Source organism: Leptonychotes weddellii, chromosome 6 (assembly GCF_054177405.1).
Source record: "Leptonychotes weddellii isolate Sample4059 chromosome 6, ASM5417740v2, whole genome shotgun sequence".
NCBI lineage: Eukaryota > Metazoa > Chordata > Mammalia > Carnivora > Phocidae > Leptonychotes > Leptonychotes weddellii.
Window position 1 is genome coordinate 81,810,365 of NC_138374.1, and position 20,699 is coordinate 81,831,063.

General features: G+C 35.4%; 1 protein-coding gene and 1 pseudogene across 1 annotated transcript in view; one reads left to right on the forward strand and one right to left on the reverse strand.

Moving 5' to 3' along the window:
• The window catches only part of CATSPERE (catsper channel auxiliary subunit epsilon), a 150,093-nt gene that overhangs the window by 71,137 nt on the left and 58,257 nt on the right, over window positions 1–20,699 (reverse strand). Inside the window, exon 7 of the mRNA XM_081824485.1 lies at window positions 8,567–8,698. Coding sequence (XP_081680611.1) covers window positions 8,567–8,698 — 132 coding nt within the window. The remainder of the gene's footprint in view (window positions 1–8,566; window positions 8,699–20,699) is intronic.
• On the forward strand, window positions 17,061–18,219 carry LOC102729477 (protein-L-histidine N-pros-methyltransferase pseudogene; annotated as a pseudogene).

Genomic DNA, 20,699 nt, shown 5'->3' on the forward strand with positions numbered 1-20,699 from the left:
GCCCCGATAAGTTCTTTATAGATTTTGGATACTAGCCCTTTATCTGATAGGTCATTTGCAAATATCTTCTCCCATTCTGTCAGTTGTCTTTTGGTTTTGTTGACTGTTTCCTTTGCTGTGCAAAAGCTATTTATCTTGATGAAGTCCCAATAGTTCATTTTTGCCCTTGCTTCCCTTGCCTTTGGCGATGTTTCTAGGAAGAAGTTGCTGTGGCTGAGGTAGAAGAGATTGCTGCCTTTGTTCTCCTAAAGGATTTTGATGTACTCCTGTCTCACATTTAGGTCTTTCATCCATTTTGAGTCTATTTTTGTGTGTGGTGTAAGGAAATGGCCCAGCTTCATTCTTCTGCATGTGGCTGTCCAATTTTCCCAACACCATTTGTTAAAGAGACTGTCTTTTTGACATTGGACATTCTTTCCTGCTTTGTCAAAGATTAGTTGACCATAGAGTTGAGGGTCCATTTCTGGGCTCTCTATTCTGTTCCACTGATCTATGTGTCTGTTTTTGTGCCAGTACCATACTGTCTTGATGATTATAGCTTTGTAATAGAGCTTGAAGTCCGGAATTGTGATGCCACCAACTTGGCTTTTCTTTTCAACATTCCTTTGGCTATTCAGGGTCTTTTCTGGTTCCATACAAATTTTAGGGTTATTTGTTCCAGTTCTGTGAGAAAAGAGGATCAAGAGGATCATATGGTTCTTGTCCTTTCTTTTATTTATGTAGTATATCACATTGATTTGCAGATGTTGAACCAACCTTGCAGGAATAATCCCACTTTGTCATGGTGAATAATCCTTTTAATGTACTGTTGGATCTTATTGGCTAGTATTTTGGTGAGAATTTTGGCATCCATGTTCATCAGGAATATTGGTCTGTAAGTCTCCTTTTTGGTGGGGTCTTTGTCTGGTTTTGGGATCAAGGTAATGCTGGACTCATAAAAAGAGTTTGGAAGCTTTCCTTCCATTTTGATTTTTTGAAACAGCTTCAGAAGAATAGGTATTAATTCTTTAAATGTGTGGTAGAATTTTCCTGGGAAGCCCTCTAGCCCTAGGCTCTTGTTTACTGATTTTTTTTTGTTTACTGAGATTTTTGATTCCTGCTTCAATTTCTTTGCTGTTTATGGGTCTGTTCAGGTTTTCTATTTCTTCCTGGTTCAGTTTTGGTAGTTGATACGTCTCTAGGAATGCATCCATTTCTTCAAGATTGTCTAATTTGTTGGCATATAGTTGCTCATAATATGTTCTTATAATTGTTTGTATTTCTTCAGTGTTGGTTGTGATCTCTCCTCTTTCATTCATTATTTTATTTATTTGGGTTCTTTCTCTTTTCTTTTTGATAAATCTGGCCAGGGGTTTATCAATCTTATTCTTTCAAAGAACCAGCTCCTAGTTTCATTGATCTGTTCTACTGTTCTTTGGTTTCTATTTCATTGATTTCTGCTCTAATCTTTATTAATTCTCTTCTCCTGCTGGGTTTAGGCTTTATTTGCTGTTCTTTCTCTAGCTCCTTTAGGTGTAGGGTTAGGTTGTGTAGTTGAGACCTTTTTTGTTTCTTGAGAAAGGGTTGTACTGCTATACACTTCCCTCTTAGGACCGCCTTTACTGCATCCCAAAGATTTTGAACAGTTGTGCTCTCATTTTCATTTGTTTCCATGAATTTTTTTTAAATTCTTCTTTAATTTCCTGGTTGACCCATTCATTCTTTAGTAGGATGCTCTTTAGCTTTCATGGATTTGGGTTCTTTCCAACTTTCCTCTTGTGACTGAGTTCCAGTTTCAAAGCATTGTGGTCCAAAAATATGCCGGGAATGATCCCAATCTCTTGGTACCAGTTGAGACCTGATTTGTGACTCAGGTTGTGATCTATTCTGGAGAATGTTCCATGTGCACTTGAGAAGAATGTGTATTCTGTTGCTTTGGGATGGAATGTTCTGAATATATCTGTGAAGTCCATTTGGTCCAGTGTGTCTTTTAAAGTCTTTATTTCCTTGTTGATCTTTTGCTTAGATATGAATTTAGATGGATATGAATTTAGTGCCATTGTATTGCCTGTAAGGTGACTGTTACTGTATATTGTTTCTGTTCCTTTCTGGTCTATGTTGCTTTTAGGCTCTCTCTTTGCTTAGAGGACTCCTTTCAATATTTCTTGTAGGGCTGGTTTGGTGATCACAAATTCTTTTAGTTTGTCCTGGTTTTTTTTTTTTATCACTCCTTCTATTTTGGATGACATCCTAGCTGGATAAAGTAATCTTGGCTGCATATTTTTCTCATTTAGTATCCTGAATATATCATGGCAGTCCTTTCTGGTGTGCCAGGTCTCTGTGGATAGGTCTGCTGCCAACCTAATGTTTCTACCCTTATAGATTACAGACCTCTTGTCCCGAGTTCCTTTCAGGATTTTCTCTTTGTCTCTGAGATTTGTAAGTTTCACTATTAGATGTTGGGGTGTTGACCTATTTTTATTGATTTTGAGGGGGATTCTCTGTGCCTCCTGGGTTTTGATGCCTGTTTCCTGTCCAGATTAGGGAAGTTCTCTGCTATAATTTGCTCCAAAATACCTTCTGCACCCCTCTCTCTTTCTTCTTCTTCTGGGATCCCAATTATTCTAATATTGTTTCACTTTATGTGATCACATATCTCTCAAATTCTCCCCTTGTGATCCAATAGTTGTTTCTCTCTCTTTTTCTCAGCTTCTTTATTCTCCATCGTCTGGTCTTCTATATCACTAATTCTCTCTTCTGCTTCTTTTATCCTAGCAGTTGGAGCCTCCATTTTTTTTTTTTGCATCTCATTAATAGCCTTTCTGATTTCGAGTTGGTTAGATTTTAGTTCTTTTATCTCTCCAGAAAGAGATTATCTAGTGTCTTCTGTGCTTTTTTTTCAAGCCCAGCTAGTATTTTATAATTGTTATTCTGAACTCTAGTTCTGACATCTTACTAATGTCTATATTGATTAGGTCCCTGGCAGTCAGTACTGCCTCTTGTTCTCTTTTTTTTGTGTGAGTCTTTCCATCTTGTCATTCTGTCCAGAGAAGAATAGACAAATGGGAGAACAAAATACTAAAAGGGCAACAACGACCCCAGAATAATATAGACTAAACAAATCAGAAGAGACCTGAAACCAGGAAAAAAAAAAAATCAGACAGGTGAGCAGAATAGAGCAATATGCTGGATTCTGTGTGTAGTTTGGTCTGTTTTTTAGAAAACTAGATCCCAAAATTGTAAAGAAAAAAAAAAAACTTGTATATGTACAAAAATATGAAAGGATCGAATTCAACTGTAAAAATGGAAATTAAACAAGAAAAAACAAAAGAGAAAGAAACAACAACAACAACAATAACAACACAGACAGTGCTATAAACAGACAGGGGAATAGAACAGAGCAATCATTATCTCCTTAGTGTCTTTTGGTCAGTTTGTTAGAGGAAACCACATCTCAAAATTGTAAAGAAAGAAAAACTTATATATACAAAAATAAAATTAAATACATTGAGAGGATAGAATGTAACTATAAAGATGAAAATTAAAAAAGACTTTAACAAAACAAACCCTCCCCCCCCAAAAAGGAAGAATTGAGAGAGAAAGAGAGAATATGATCAGGCAGATGAATAGAACAGAGCCATACAGAAGATTTTGGGTGTATTTTGGTCTGTTAAAAGAAACTGTATCCCAAAATTTTAATGAAAGAAAAACTTATATAAAAATAAGGTTAAATACAATGAAGGGATAGAATATGACTGTAAAATGAAAATTAAAAAAGATTTTAAGAAAGGAATTGATAAGAAGTTGGTTGAAAAAGGAAAGAAGAAAAATTTTAAAAAAGAAAAGTAAAGAAAATTAAAAAAATTAAAGTTGAAAGACTAAAGAATCATGGGAAAAAAAGCCATGAATTCTATGTGCTGTATTCTGCTAGCTCTGGAGGTCTGCAGTTCTCATTGGTTGGTAAACTTGGTCTAGGCTAGACAGTCTTGCTGATCTTCTGGGGGAGGGGCCTATTGCATTGATTCTCAAAATGTCTTTGCCCCAGGCAGAATTGCACTGCCCTTGTCAGGTGCCAGGCTAAGTAATCTGCTCCTTTTTGCTCTATGTGGCTTTTGTTCCCCAAAGGCTTTCCATGCAGCTTTAGAGGATGAGAATAAAAATGGTGGTCCTCAATCTCTGGCCCCAGAGCTAAAAGCTCAGTTAGGGTTAGGGTTAGGAAAGCAGTCAATCACTCCTGTCTCCCTACTCTCCGGCTGCACTCTGTGCTCACCCAGCATGTGATGGAGAGTTTCTATCTCAGGCACACAACCCAAACCCAGCAGACTCCTGCACCGCCTCTCCCGGGGGAGGAGAGGGGGGTCTCTCCAGTTCTGCTGCCTGTTGGGGCCCTGCTCAAAGAGCAGTGGCCTGACTGTGCCACAGAGCACAGTTACGGCAACCCGGAGCTGAGAGCTCACTCCTGTGCTTACTCTTTGCAGCCGGCCTCCCTGCTCTGATACCTGGGAGCTCTGTCACACTCAGGCACCCCTGGTCTTCCTGTGACCCTGAGGATCTTGAGACCACACTGCCCCAGTGAGGGTTTCACCCCCCCGCTTAGCCACCTGAGCAAAGTCCCTCACTGGAGCAGACTTCTAAAAGTTCTGATTTTGTTCTCCCCTGCTCTATCACTTGCAGGTAGCTGGCTGACGGAGGCTTCCTCCCCCCATGGTCTATTTTCCCATATATCACCTTGGATTCACTCCTCCACACCTCCTACCTTGCAGAAAGTGGTCGCTTTTCTATTCGTAGAGTTGCAAGCTATTCTTTTCTTCCATCTCCAGTTGAGTTTGCAGGTGTTCAGAATGGTTTGATAGCTATCTAGCTGAATTCCTGGGACAAGACGATATTAAGGTCTCCTACTCCTCTGCCATCTTGGGCTCTTCTCCTATTATTGTTATTTTTAAAGATTTTATTTTTAAGTAATCTCTACACCCAATGTGGGGCCCAAACTCACAACCTTAAGATCAAGAGTTGCATGTTCTTCCAATTGAGCCAGCCAGGCATCTCTATTATTATTGTTTTTTAAGGCTAGGAGTAAGAACAGAGCTTACATCAGTAGTAAAATGTTCTTTATTTGCAGATGACATGATTATCTATGTAGAAAATCCCAAAGAACAAATTAAAAAAAAAATCCTGGAACTAATAAGCAATTGTAGCAAGGTTGCAGGATACAAGGTTAATACACAAAAGTCAATTCTCATGCTTTATAAAACTAGCTTACCACTTATATGTATTGTTAAACAATATATTATTTAATTTTTCAAGTTTTGCACTTTATATAGATGGAATCATACTGTACTTTTCTTCCATGACGACTTGCCTTTTTCTTTCAATGTTGTTTGTGAAATTCATTCATGGTGATTTGGGTTGTTGTGTTTGATTCATTTTTACTGCTGTATAATGCATATATTCTATAGCATAATTATAGGATGCATACCGATTTCACTATGAATGGAAATTAGAATTTCAATTTTTTTCTTGTTATTAGAAACAATTCTGCTACAAATACACACATCTCCTGGTGCACTTGTGCATGGATTTCTGTAGAATATATGCTGCTATTGAATTGCTGAACCTTTGGTATGTGCATCTTTAGCTTTGTGTGATAATGTAAAATTATCTTACAAATTGGTTGTGCAGTGTGTTTCCATTGTTGCAGTGTGCTATATGTATATGGCCAGCCCTAGATTTCAAAATATTTCAAAAATGCAGTAAAAATTAATGTAATTAAATTGTTATACTAGAAAATATTCACTTAATGCAAAAGAAAACAATAGAGGAACAGAGGACCAAAAAAGACATGAGAAATATAGAAAGTGAAAATAAAATGGCAGACATAAATCCAACTATATCAATAATAACTTTAAATGTGAGTGTACTAAACAGTCTAATCAAATGGCAGGGATTATCAGACTGATAACAAAATAAGTTCCAACTCTATGTTGTCTATAGGAGATACATTTAAGATTCAAAAATACAGATATGTTGAGGGGCACCTGGGTGGCTCAGTCAGTTAAGTATCTGACTTCGGCTCAGGTCATGATCTCCGAGTCCTGGGATGGAGCCCCATGTTGGGCTTCCTGCTCAGCGGGGAGTCTGTTTCTCCCTCTCCCTCTGCCCCTCCTCCTGCTTGTGCACACTCTCTCTCTATTTCTCAAATAAATAAATAAAATCTTTAAAAAAATACAAGTATGTTGAAAGTAAAGGGTAAAAAAAAGATATTATGCAAAGGCAACCATAGAAAGCTGGAATGGCTATAGTAGTATCAGAGAAAATAACTTTAAAGCAAAAACAGTACAAAGATAAAGAACATTTTATAATGTAAAGATAGTCTGTCATCCATCAGGAAAGTATAATAATTATAAACATATTCATCTGACAACAGAGACCCAAAATACATGAAGTAAAACTGACAGAATGAAGGGGGAAATAGTTCAACAATAATAATAGTTGGAGACTTTGATATACCATTTTCAATAATGGGATAGAACAACTAGCAAAAGATCAACAAAGAGATAGAACACTTAAACAACTCTCTATACCAACTAGACCTAACAGATATCTACAGGACACTCCACCCAACAACAGACTATACATTCTTCACAAGTGCACATGGAAAATTCCCCAGGACAGACTGTATGTTAGGCCATGAAACAAACTTCAATACATATAAGAGAATTGAAATCACACAAGATATTTTCTCTGACAACAAAGAAATGAAATTAGATACCATATGACTCACAATTTCAATTCTAGGTATACACCCAGGTGAAATAAAAACATTATGTCTATACAAAGACTTGTAAATAAATGTTCACAGCAGCACTACTCATAATAGTCTAAAAGTGGACAAAATCAAAATGTCCATCACCTGAAGAATGAATTTTTTTAGAAGTTGGCGTATCCACATAATGGAATATTATTTGGCAATTTTTATTCCTTTTTAGGAATGGAATACTGATACATGCTACAACATGGATGAACCCTGAAAACATTATGCTAACTGAAAGAAGCCAGTTGCAAAAGACCATATATTGTATGATTCTCTTGATAGGAAATATCCAGAATAGGCAAATCCATAGAGACAGAAAATAGATTAGTAGTACCAAGGGCTGGGAGGAGGAGAGAATAGGGTTTCTTTTTGAGTTGATAAAGATGTTTTAGAATTGAACAGTGGTGATAGTTCCACAACTCTGTAAATATACTAAAAGCCATTGAATTGTACACTTTAAAAGTGTACAGTTACATCATGTGTACAAAATGTGTACATTTTGTGTACAATTGTACACAATAAAGTGTACAAAAATACATCATGTGTATATGAAACTCCATAAAATTAACACTAGAGAAGAAACAAATGGTACCTATAACCTTCCTACCTGCCTGCTAAATCAGACAAGCCTTTAGATGGTTTTATAATGGCTATTTCTCCTACCTCCCTATCTCCCAAAGTTTTATAAAGTCGGCAAGAATTTTAGCCCCAGATTATTATGATTGTTTAAAACCACCTTCTCTTTCTGAATGTCATCCTTTACTTTACTCATGAATTCAACTTCTTTGCATCTCCTGAAATGTGTCTGCCTTCTCAGGTTTCTTCTTGAAAGCTCTTGTATATGTTGCCTCTCTGTTTGGAATGCTCCCCCAATTGGCTAACTTTTATTTCTTTTCAATAATGCAGATGTCACCTCTTTAGAAAAGTCCTCCTTGATTCCCTTTCATCCAAACCTTAACTGGTGCACCCTCTATTCCATTTCACCTGGGTTCATCTCTATTTTTTACTTGTCTCCCCACCTCGGGTAAGGTCATTGAGGGCAGGAATTGTATCTTTTAGTTATAAGCACCTTGCCCCATGCCTAGCTGTAATAGATTAAGAAAGCCTGTCTAAACCCCATAAGCACTTACTGAATTTAACAGTAACAGATTTTATCTTTCAGGTGGGATTTGTTGTGTGTATGTGTGTGTATTAATGGTGGTAATGATTGTGGCATCAGTTACACCACTGTGGTTCACTTTTCTGAACCGGCAGGAAGCATTTTGAGATATTGCCAGGATTTGCCCACATCCTGAATGAGGCTCTGGGACTGAAGTTTAGCTATTAATATCAGTTGTAAAATGATAATCCAGAAGTGTGACTGGCAGTTTCTAAGTTGGTAACTAGTTCTGATTGTTACAATTTTTTTGTGCATCATGAAAGAAGCTACTTGGAAATTACATATATTACATGAAATTCCACTAGGGTTTTAAAATTTCTTTTTTTTTATTATGCTTAGTTAGCCACTGTATAGTACATAATTAGTTTTTGATATAGTGTTCAATGATTCATTAGTTAAGTATAACACCCAGTGCTCATCACAGTATGTGCCCTCCTCAATATCCATCACCCTGTTACCCCCTACCCCCAACCTCCTCTCCTCTGACACCCCCAGATTGTTTCTCGGTGTCCATAGTCTCTCATGGTTCATTTCCCCCTCTTTATTTTAAATTTCTGATAGTTATTTTACTAAATTTTAAAAATAAAATTTATATGTGAAATTTTAAAATTAAATACCCATTCTTCATTTTGTCATATGGAAGATAAATTCTTCTCCTCAGAGTTGTATATATGCCAGGCTTCTGTCCCAAAGTGGCCAACTGCTTGGTAAGTATTATGGAATTCTGTAAAAAAAAAAAAAAAAAAATCCTCTTTTTACTTTTCATAGACAGAATTATTCTGAAATTAAATCATGATATATTGAATTTGTTATTTAGCTAAGACATTATTTATATTTATACATTTACCAGATTTTCAAGAGTCTGGTTTTTTCTACCATATAACTTCCTCCCCATTCAACTTCATGAATCACAAAGAAGTTGTAATACTATTTCCAACATGTTGAAAATACTATACATAGTTAGAGTCCTGAATGAATTGAGATTATGGGGACCTTTAAATAAATACCCTCATGTTTTAATTTCAATGAACTGTGTAATGGAATTTCTAAAACTAATCTGTTAGAATTATTTCTATATGAATCTGACTTCAAAACAACATATTCTTTAAAGAAAAAGAAGATTTTATTTGAGAGAGAGAATACAAGCAGGGTGAGGGGCAGAGGGAGAGGGAGAAGCAGACTCCCTGCTGAGTGCAGAGCCCTACTTGGACCCTACACGGACTTCACGCAGGGATCCATGTGGGGCTCCATCCCAGGACTCTGAGATCATGACCTGAAGTAAGACACTTACCCGACAGCCACCCAGCCACCCCCAACATAATCTTTCAAGGTAGGTTTCAAATGACATCTGGAGGCTTTAACAAAAATTCTCTTAGTAATCTGACATGCTTCCTCTTGTTCTAATGAGATTTAAGGAGTAGTTGAATTGACTGGAATTTTTCCCGATAGGTATTTTTGGAATAGGGGCAATGGTTTCATTATAGGGAATCCCTAGAATAAAAAATCAGATAATGAGGGTCAGCCTAAAATTCCACAGCTTCTGGGGCACCTGGCAGTCTCAGTTGGTTAAGCCTCCGACTCTTGGTTTTGGCTCAGGTCCTGATCTCAGGGTCGTGAGATCCAGCCTGCTTCCGGCTTCATGCTCAGTGTAGAGTCTGCTGGAGATTCTCTCTCTCCTTCTGCCTCTGTCCCTCCCACTGCTCACACACGCTCTCTCTCTCAAAATACATAAATAAATACATAAATATATAAATATACATAAATAAAAAATACATAAATCTTTAATAAAAAATAAATAAAATAAAATTCCATGTCTTCCTTCTGCCCTAATCCTCCAATAATGCCCCAGTTAATTTCCTAGAAATGTCAACCATCAACAAAGGAGCCTTTGGGATTGCTATGATGAGTGTCAGTTAGAGTGTATTCATTGGGACTATGGGGTTATCTAATAGGATTTAACCTAATTTTGAGAGTGAATGTGGTCAGGTAAGGCCTCCTTGAAGAATACACATTTATTGATTTTGATAGAGAAGTATAGATTTGCCTGGTATATAATAAATAATGGATATTTTAAATTTTACTTCTGAAAATCTTATTCACTATTCAGAATTTTATTTTATTTTTTTCACTATTCAGAATTTTAAATACAACTAACTGTCTTTCATATAACTGCAAAGGAAAGGAATAAATGTAGCATAGACTAAGACAGGAATAAAACATAGTAAGTGCCATATACCAAAAATATAATAGAAAAAAGGATAGTTTAAGGAAAAGTTAAGACAATCATTTGAAGAAGCTTATTAAAAAACATGGTTTTCCATCAAGAGGATAATTCGTTGTCATTAAAGATAATTTTATAAATATGGCAAAAATTAACACATAGAAATTATAAAAATAAAAAACACATTTAGTATATTTCTTAGAATTTACCAAATGTAGGCTACTGTTATGCATCCATGTTTTATAACTAGAAGTCTATAGAAACATCATTTTTTAATGATAGTATGATAGTCCATTGAGTGAATTATCATCATTGATTTAACACTCCCCTACTGGACATTGAGGTAATTTTTATTTTTTCACTATTATAAATATTATTGCCATGGATATCATCAGATGTACAGTCTTTTCCACACTAAAGACTATTTCTTTAATTAGATTCTTGGAAATGTGATTACTGGGTCAAAAGCTATGAACACTTTAAAAACTCTTGATACGTACTATTGAAATAATTTCTAAAAGGACTGTGTGAGTTTATTTTATTATTAGTAATTTATGACAGAACAAATTTCATGATGCTGATGTCAAACTCCATATTATTATTTTAAAAAGTATTTTTCTAGTTATAACATCAATATATGGTTATAGAAAATTAATATACTTCGTGTTTATCTGATATGTTTTTTCAGCAGCATTTGATACATTGGACTAATCTCCCCTTTTGAAACACTCCCTTACTTGGCTTCCATGTTACCATTTGCTCCTTGCTCTATTAGAGATCCCCAGGCTTGGTCCCAGATTTTCTTCCTCCCAGTACCCTTCTCATAGTACATTCTCTTCCTAGGTAATCTCACTCAATCACATGGCTTCAAGTATCATTCCATTCCTATAAAACTGATCAAATTATATGGCCCAGATCCCAAATTTTATATCTAGCTCCAGATCTATGTACCTAACTAGATTTTTAATGATTTCCTTGTCTTACAAATACTTCAAACCAATATGTCCAAAACTGCACTGCTGTCTTGAGGCTCTGCCTCCTAAATCTGCATTAATATATTTTTTAAAAGATTTTATTTATTTATTAGAGAGAGAGAGAGAGAGAGAAAGCACAAGCAGGGGGAGTGGCAGGCAGAGGGAGAAGCAGGCTCCTCGCTGAGCAAGGAGCCTGATGTGGGACTTGATCCTAGGACCCTGGGATCATGACCTGAGCTGAAGGCGGACGCTTAACCGACTGAGCCACCAGGCATCCCTCTGCATTAATATTTGTTGAATGAATAAAGAAGAAAAAAATGTCAACACCCAGAAGAGAGTATAGTTCTTTCACAATACAGCTGTGAGAGGAACATTCCAGACAGAACGAACAACAGTTACAAAGGCTCTGAGGGAGGAGAGGAATTATTATGGTTGAGGAATTGAAAGGAAAGATAATGGCTAAAATGTAGTAAGAGAGAAATAGTACAGGAAAAGGTTAGATAAAAGACAGGCAGGAACCACATCATGCTAAGCATTGTCGGTCCTGGAAAATAGTTTGGATTTTATTCTTAGTACAATTGGCAAATGTTAAAGGCATTTAAAAATAGAATTATAACTATTTTTTTTGAAATAGTTTGACTCACAAGAAGTGAGTCAGCTTTCCCCAATGACAATAGCTTATATAATCTTAGTGTATGTCAAAACCCAGGAAATTGATGATATAACACTGTTAACTCAGGTATGAACCTTATTAAAATTTCATCATTCTTTTTTACAAAGTGCTTCTTTGTGTATAGTTCTGTGAAATTTTATCATATGTCTAGATTTATGTAACCATCACCACAATATAGAACTGTTATAGAATACAGATTATGGAACTGTTCCATCACAAATAACAAACTCCTTCATGTTAACCCTTAAGAGTCACAACTGCCTGCTAACTCTAACTTCTAGCAATCACTTATCTGTTTTCAATTAGTACAGTTTTGTCACCTCTAAAATCTTCTATAAATGGAATCATACATTATGCAACACTTAAAATTGACTTTTTAACTCCGCATCTATCCAAGTTGTTGTGTGTATCAATAGTGCATTATTTAAACATAAAAGGGAAAACTATAAAATCTCTAGAAGAAAACAGATAAATCTTCATGACATTGGATCTAACATTGATTTTTTGGATATGACTCCAAAGGCATAGGCAACTAAAGGAAAAATAGACAAATTGGACCTCATCAAAATTTAAAACTTTTGTGTACCAAAAGACACTCTCAAAAGAGTAAAATGGCAACTCACAGAATGGAAGAAAATATTTGCAAATCACATATAATACAACAGGTTAATATACAGAATATATAATGAACTTCTAAAACTCAACAACAATAGCAAAACCCAATTAAAAAATAGACAAAGGACTTAAATAGCATTTATCCAGAGAAGATTATACAAATAGCCAATAAGCACATGAAAAGATACTCAACATTACTAATCATTAAGGAAATGCAAATCAAAACCATGGTGAGATACAACTTCATATCCATTAGGATGACTATTATTAAAAATAAAGGTTTTGACAAACTATGAAAAGAGCCTAGATGTCCATCGATAGAGGAATGGATAAAGAAGATGTGATGTATATACATATATACAATGGAATATTATGCAGCCATTAAAAAAATGAAATCTTGCCATTTGCAACGATGTAGAGGGTATTATGCTAAGCAAAATAAGTCAATCAGAGAAAGACAATTATCATATGATCTCACTGATATATGGAATTTGGGAAACAAGGCAGAGGATCATAGGGGAGGAGAGGAAAAAATGAAACAAGATGAAACCAGAGAGGGAGACAAACCATAAGAGACTTTTAATCATAAGACACAAACTGAGGGCTGCTGGAGAGGAGAGGGGTGGGAGGGATGGGGTGGCTGGGTGATGGACATTGGGGAGGGTATGTGCTATGCTGAGCGCTGTGAATTGTGTAAGACTGACGAATCCCAGACCTGTACCCCCAAAATAAATAATACATTATATGCTAATTAAAAAAAAGAAATAAAATATGACATTTGAGTAAAAAAAAAATAAAGGTTTTACTGATAAATTTTGCTAAGAATTTAATGAAGAATTAATGCTTATCCTTCTCAAACTCTTCCAAAAAATCAAAGAAAAGGGAATGCTCCCAAACTCATTTTACAAGTCCAGCATTACCCCGATACCAAAACCAGAAAAGGACACTACTAGAAGACAAATTACAGTCCAATATTACTGATGAATATAGATGCAAAATTCTCAACTACATACTAACCAACCAAATTCAATAGCACACACATGATGATCAAGTGGGATTTTTCCCTGGGATGCAAGGATGGTTCAACATACACAAATCAACAAATAAGTTACATCACATGAATAGAATGAAAGACAAAAATCATATGATTATCTCAGTAGAATCAGGAAAAACATTTGACAAAATTCTACATCTGTTTATGATAAAAACTACTTTATAAATTATGTGTAGAAGAAACATACCTCAACATAACAAAGGCAATATCTGACAAAAATCACAGCTAACATCATACTCAATGGTGAATGGTTGAAAATTTTTTCTGTAATATTAGGAACAAGACAAGGGTTCCCACCTTTAACTCTTATTCAACACAGTACTGGAAGTCCTAACCAGAGAAACCAAGCAAGAAAAAGAAAGGCATTAGAATAGGAAAGGAGAAAGTAAAATTGTCTCTGTTTGCTAATGATATGACCTTGTATATAGAAAATCCTAAAATTCCACCAAAAAAACCCCCAAAAAACAAAACAAAACCCTGTTAGATCTAATCTGAAAGTTATTAAAGTTGCAGGATACAAATTAACATACAAAAATCAGTCATATTTCTATATACTAACAATAAATTACCTGAAAAAGAAATAAAGAAAATGCTCTCATTTACAATAGCATCAAAACAATAAAATACTTAGGAATAAAATTAACCAAGAAGGTGAAGGATCTGTACTCTGAAAACTATAAGACATTGATGAAAGAAATTGAAGAAGACACAAATAAATGAAAGGTATTTCTGAGTTCATTACTGAAAGCCATTTATAGATTCAATATAATCCCTATTAAGAGTTTAATGGCATTTTTTTGCAAAGGTAGAAAAAAGAATCCTAAAATTTATATGGAACCAAAAAAGATTCCGAATAGCCAAGGCAATCCTGAGAAAGAAGAATAAAGCAGGAGGTATCACACTTCCTGATTTCAAGCTATGTTATAAGGCTATAGTAATCAAAACAGGATGGTCCTGGCATTAAAAACAGACAAATAGATCATTGGAACAGAATTGGAAGTTCAGAAATAAACTGAAGCATATGCAGTAAACTACTACTTGACAAGGAGCCAAGAACACTAGATGGAGAAGAGTCTCTTCAACAAATGGTGCTGAGGAAAATTGGATATTCATGAGTAAAAGATTGACACTAGACACCATCTTACACTACTCACAAAAATTAACTCAAAATTGATTAAAATCTTAAATGTAAGACCCGAAACTATAAAACTCCTAGAAGAAAACATAGGAAAAAAGCTCTTTGACATGGGTCTTGGCATTGATTTTTCTGTGGTATGACACAACACAAGAAACAAAAGCAAAATTAAACAAGTGGGGCAATGTCAAATTTAAAAAGCTTCTGCACAGAAAAAGAACAAAGTGAAAATATAACCTATGGAATGGGAAAAATATTTGCAAAGCTTTATCTCATAAGGGATTAATATTCAAAATGTTTGAAGAACTCATATAACTCAATAGCTACAAGCCAAATAATCTGATTGAAAAATGGTCAAAAAACCTGAACAAGCATTTTTCCAAAGAAGACATAAAAATGGGCAATGGGTACTTGAAAAGATGCTCAACATCACCAGTTATTAGGAAAATGCAAATCAAACCCACAATGAGATGATACCTCATGTCTGTTAGCATAGCCTTAATAAAAAAAAAAAACACAAGATAACAAATGCTGGTCTGGATATGGAAGAAAGGGAACCCTTGTACCTTGGTGCAACTGGTACAGCCACTATGGAAAACAGTATGGAGGATTGTAAAACAAACTAACAAACAAAAATAGAATGACCATATGATCTAGCAATCTCACCTCTGGGAATATAGTCAAAGGAAATGAAAACACTAACCCAAAAGCTATCTGCACCTCCATATTCATAGAATCATTATTTATAATAGCAAACACATGGAAACAACCTGTGTCCAGTGATGAATGAACAGATAAAGAAATTGTGATATAGTATATATATACAGTGGAATATTATTCAGCCATAAAATAAACCCCAAGGAAATCCTGCCATTTGTGACAACATGAGGGCATTATGCTAAGTGAAAGAAGTCAGAGAAAGACAAATACTGGATGATCTCACTTATATGTGGAGTCTTTAAAAAACCAAACTTATGGAAAAAGAGATCAGATTTATGATCACCAGAGGCAGGCATGTAGGGAAGGAAAATTGGAGAAAGTGATGAAAGGTACAAACTTCATTTATAAGATAAATAAGTACTAGGGATGAGATATACAGCATTGTGACTACCACTAACACTGCTGTATGGTATATGGGAAAGTTGTTAAGAGAGTAAATCCTAAAAATTCTCATCTTAAGAAGAAACCCTCCTCCCTCCCTCCCTCTCTTCCTTCCTTCCTTCGCTTTTTCTATTTATTGTATCTATATGAGATAATGGATGTTAACTCAGTATGTTGTGGTAATCACTTCACAATATATATAAGTCAAGACTTAAACTAACACAGTATGTCAATTTTATCTCAGTAAAATTGGAAAAAATTAAAATTAACAAACGAGGAGTGACATCAGCAAGATGGCAGATGAGGAGGTTCTCTCACAAAAACAACAATTTAACAAATCTTCATGGACAAAAAAAGCTTTGGGAGAGCTCCAGAGTATAATTAAGAAACTTCAGCAACCCAGTGGAGCACAAAATCTGAAGATGGTGCGCAGAAAAGTACAGGAGGCACTTAACCTGCATTACCCTAACCCTCAGGACAGCACAGTTGAATGCCAAGAGGAATTCTGCTGGCTACAACTTCCCATGGAGAAGGAGAGAAGGAGGCTCCAGCAGCCCTCACCACCATCATGGACTTCCACAGCCTTCTCTACAGAGGACCCCCACAGTCTTCACCAATCTGAACCCCAGCATATGAAAGCATAAATCTCACTGGTAAAGAAAACTATATAGACAAATGCAGAACAAGGTAAAATTGTAATGGTGATGCATAAATTTTTTTTAATGCTAATCTAAAAGTTAAAGAAGAAAAATTTGTTAATGGATATACAACACAAAAAGAAGTAAAAAAGAAGTCTCTGACTATAAGAACACAAAGGGGGCATAGTAAAAATGTAGTTTTATATGCAATTGAAGTTCTATTAACTTAAACACTTTAACTACAAGATAATTTATGCAAGCCTCAAGGTAATTACAAAGAAAAAACCTTTAGTAGATACACAAAAGATAAAAAGAATCATAGCAAAGCACTACAAAAATCCCCCAAAGGAAGACATCAAGAGAGGAACAAAGCAGCTGCAAATTAGACAGAAAACAATTAACAAAATGGTAATATTAAGTCCTCACCTATCAACAATTTCTTAAATGTAAATGGATTAAATTCCCCAATCAAAAGGTATAGAGGGTCTGAATGGATAAAAACAATAACAAACCAAGATCCAGCACTATGTGGCCCACAAGAGACTCACTTTAGATTTAAAGACACACACAGGCTAAAAGTGAAGGGATGGAGAGGGGCTGGATGGGCAAATTGGGCATGATAGCTCTAGCACTGCCAGGCAGCACTTTCTCCTCTTCACCCAGGTGCTGGCAGTGATCAAAAGAGTGGCCATGGCCCCTAATGAGACTGTTCCTGGGTTGGCTGTGCCTGAGCCTGGTGACCATATGGCTAGTGCAGAGGATGTGGACTCTGTGGAACCTGCTCACCCACTCCCTGTAAGTGAACATGACAAGCGGTACAATGGTGGCAGCAGGTAGCAGGAAGGGGAAACACCAGGAGTATGTGTACAATGGAGAGAAATTATGCTAATCACTCCAGGCTGTTTTTGTTCAGAGTAACCTTGATCAAGGAACACAGATCTTAAACAACAGCATTGAGAAATCGGGCTGGCTTTTTATCCAATTATATCACTCTTTTGTGTCATCTGTTCTTAACCTGTTTATGTCTAGAACATCTATCAGTGAGTTGCTAGGAAGATGCTCAATGTTTGTGTTTTCACCAGATCAGTTTCAGGGACTACTAAAAATTAATCCAAACTGGAAAATCCATAGCCTTCTTGATTTCAGTGCTGGAGATGGAGAAGTCACAAAAATCATGAGCCCTCATTTTGAAGAAATGTATGCCACTGAGCTATCTGAAACTATGATATGACAGCCTCAGAAGAAGAAATACAGAATATCTGGTATAAATGAAAGCAGAATAAAGGCTTCCAGTATGATGTCATCAGCTGCTTCAATTTGCTGGACTGCTATGATCAGCTTGTGACTTATTAAAAGATATCAGAAGTGTCTTGGAGCCAACTAGAGGCAGGGTCATCCTTACTCTGGTTTTACCCTTCCATCGCTATGTGGAAAACAGGCGGCAAGTGGGAGAAACCATCAGAAATTTTAGAAATTAAGGGACAGAGTTGGCAAGAACAAGGGAGTGGTCTGCCTAAAGTTTTCAGAAAAGCTGGTTTTGTTATTGAAGCTTTCACCAGCCTACCATACCTGTGTCAAAGCAACACGTATAATGACTACTACGTTCTGGATGATGCTGTTTTTATTTTCAAACCAGTACTAACATACAGAGGCCCAAGTCTTCAGAGCAAGAATGCACACTCCAGAAGAGTGTCTGTTTTTGCAATTACACATGTGAAGGGAGGACCTTTGGAGACTGCCATTCTGAATATCATGTAGGAATTTAAAAAGTCAAAATATTAATTATTTCTTTGTAGTGTATAAAAAGAATGTTTTTAAAAAACAAAAACCCAATTCTTTGAGGATTTTTATCAACTCTTTACTCAGTAATACAGGTCAATTATGGAAGATATTTTCTCTACTTAATTGCAGTAGAGACTCATTCCCAGGCAAAGCAATAGTCATGAATTCACATGGAACCAATAAATATGGATTGTTTTTAATAAAATGAAGACTGGTAATAAAGCTGTCCATTCATTTGGAACTAGTTTGTTATAAAATAGAGCCACTGATACTCTTTCATATTTAGAAATTCTGTCATTATTCAAAAAATGTTTTTAATCATGCTAATAAACTTTTTTGGAGATGAAAAAAAAAGTGAAGGGATGGAAAAAATATTCCATGCAAATGGTAACCAAAACAAAGCAAGGGTGACTGTATTTATATCACAGAAAATAGAATTTAATTAAAAAACTGTCTCTAGAGATAAGGTTATTATATAATGATAAAAGGATCAATTAAACAGGACAAAATAACAATTATAAATATATATATACTCAACATCAGAGCACCTAACTATATAAAGCAAATATTGACAGATTGGAAGACAGATACAGCAATACAATAATAGTAGGAGCCTTCGATGTCCCACCATCTTTTTTTTCAAGATTTTATTTATTTATTTGAGAGAGAGAGAGAGAGAGTGAAAGCACAAGTGGGGAGGGGAGGCAAAGGGAGAAGCAGGCTCCCTGTTGAGCAGGGAACCTGATGCGGGGCTCCATCCCAGGACCCTGACTGAGCCACCCAGGTGCCCTAACGTCCCACTTTCAATAATGGTTAAAACATCCTGATAGAAAAATAATTAAAAAACAGCTGACTTGAACAACACTATAGACCAAGTGTACCTAACAGACTTATACAAAACTTTTCACCACCAGCAGAAGAATACACGTTCTCCTCAAGTGCATATTTTCCAACCTAGATCATTAGAGGTAAAAAAACATGTCTTAAAAATGTAAGAGGATTAAAATAATTCCAAATATCTTTTCCAACCACAATATAATGAAAGTAGAATTCAGTAACTGTAAGAAAATGTGAAGATTCACACATGCAGGGAAACTAAACAACATACTCTTGAACAACCATTGGATCAAGGAAGAAATCAAAAAGGAAGTTTACAAAAATCTCAAGATGAATGAAAACAAAAATACAACTTATGGATGTATCAAAAGCAGTACTTAGAGGAAAGCAATAAATGTCTACATTAAAAAAGAACAATCCCAAATAAACAATCTAACTTTACACCTCAATGAACTAGAAAAAGAACAAACTAAGCACAAAGTGAGAAGGAATAAATAATAAAGATCAGAGCAGAAATAAGTCACATAGAGAACAGAAAAACAATAGGGAAAAAAAATCAATGAAACTAAGAGTTAGTGTTTTGAAATATAAACAAAATGGTCAAATCCTAAAATATACTAAGAAAAAAGAAGACTCAGATAAAATCAGAAATAAAAGAGGAGACATTACAACAGATGCTTCAGAAATAAAAAGAATCATAAAAGACTATTAAGAACAACTATATGCTAACAAATTGGATAAACTAGAAGGGATAGATAAATTCCTAGAAACATACAATTTACTAACATTGAATCAAGAAGAGAAAGCTTGAACAGACCAATAACAAATAAAGAGATTGAAGCAATAATCAAATATCTCCCAGAAAAAGAAAACTCAGGAACAGATAGCTGGGTTCATGGGTGAATTCTACCAAACATTCAAAGAAGAATTAATATGAATCCTTCTTCAATTCTTCCAAAAACTAGAAGAGAGAACACTTCCAAACTCATTTTATGAGGCCAGCATGACCCTGATACCCAAGCCAGACTAATACACCAGAAGAAAAGAAAACTACAGGCCAATATCTCTGATAAACATAGATGTAAACTCCTTAATAAAACACTAGCAAACCAAATTTCACAGCACATTAAAAAGATTACACACCATGACCAAGTGGGATTCATCCATGGGATGCAAGATAGTTCAACATATGCAAATAAATCCATGTGATACACCACATTAATTGAATGAAAGATAAAAACCACATGATTATCTCAAAAGATGCAGAAAAGCATTTAAAAAAATTCAACATTCATTCATGATAAAAAGTCTCAACAAAATAGGTATAGTAAGAATGTACCTCAACACAATAAAGGATTATCTATATAGAGTCTCCACAGCTAGCATGAAAACCAATGGGGAAAAACTGAAAGCTTTTCCTCAAGATCCAGTACAAGGTAAGGATGCCCAATCTTACCACTTCTATTCAAGTTCTAGCTATAGCAATTAGACAAGAGAAAGAAGTGAAAGGCATTCAAAGCAGAAATGAAGTAAAATTATCTGTTTGCAGATGACATGATCATAAATGTAGAACACCCTAAAGAATTAAAAACAAAAGACCCTGTTAGAGCTAGTGAATTAATTTAGTAAAGTTGCAGAATAAAAAAAAAAATCAACATTCAAAATAAGTTGTATTTCTATTCACAAACAATGAACCATCTGAAAAGGAAATAAAAAGAAT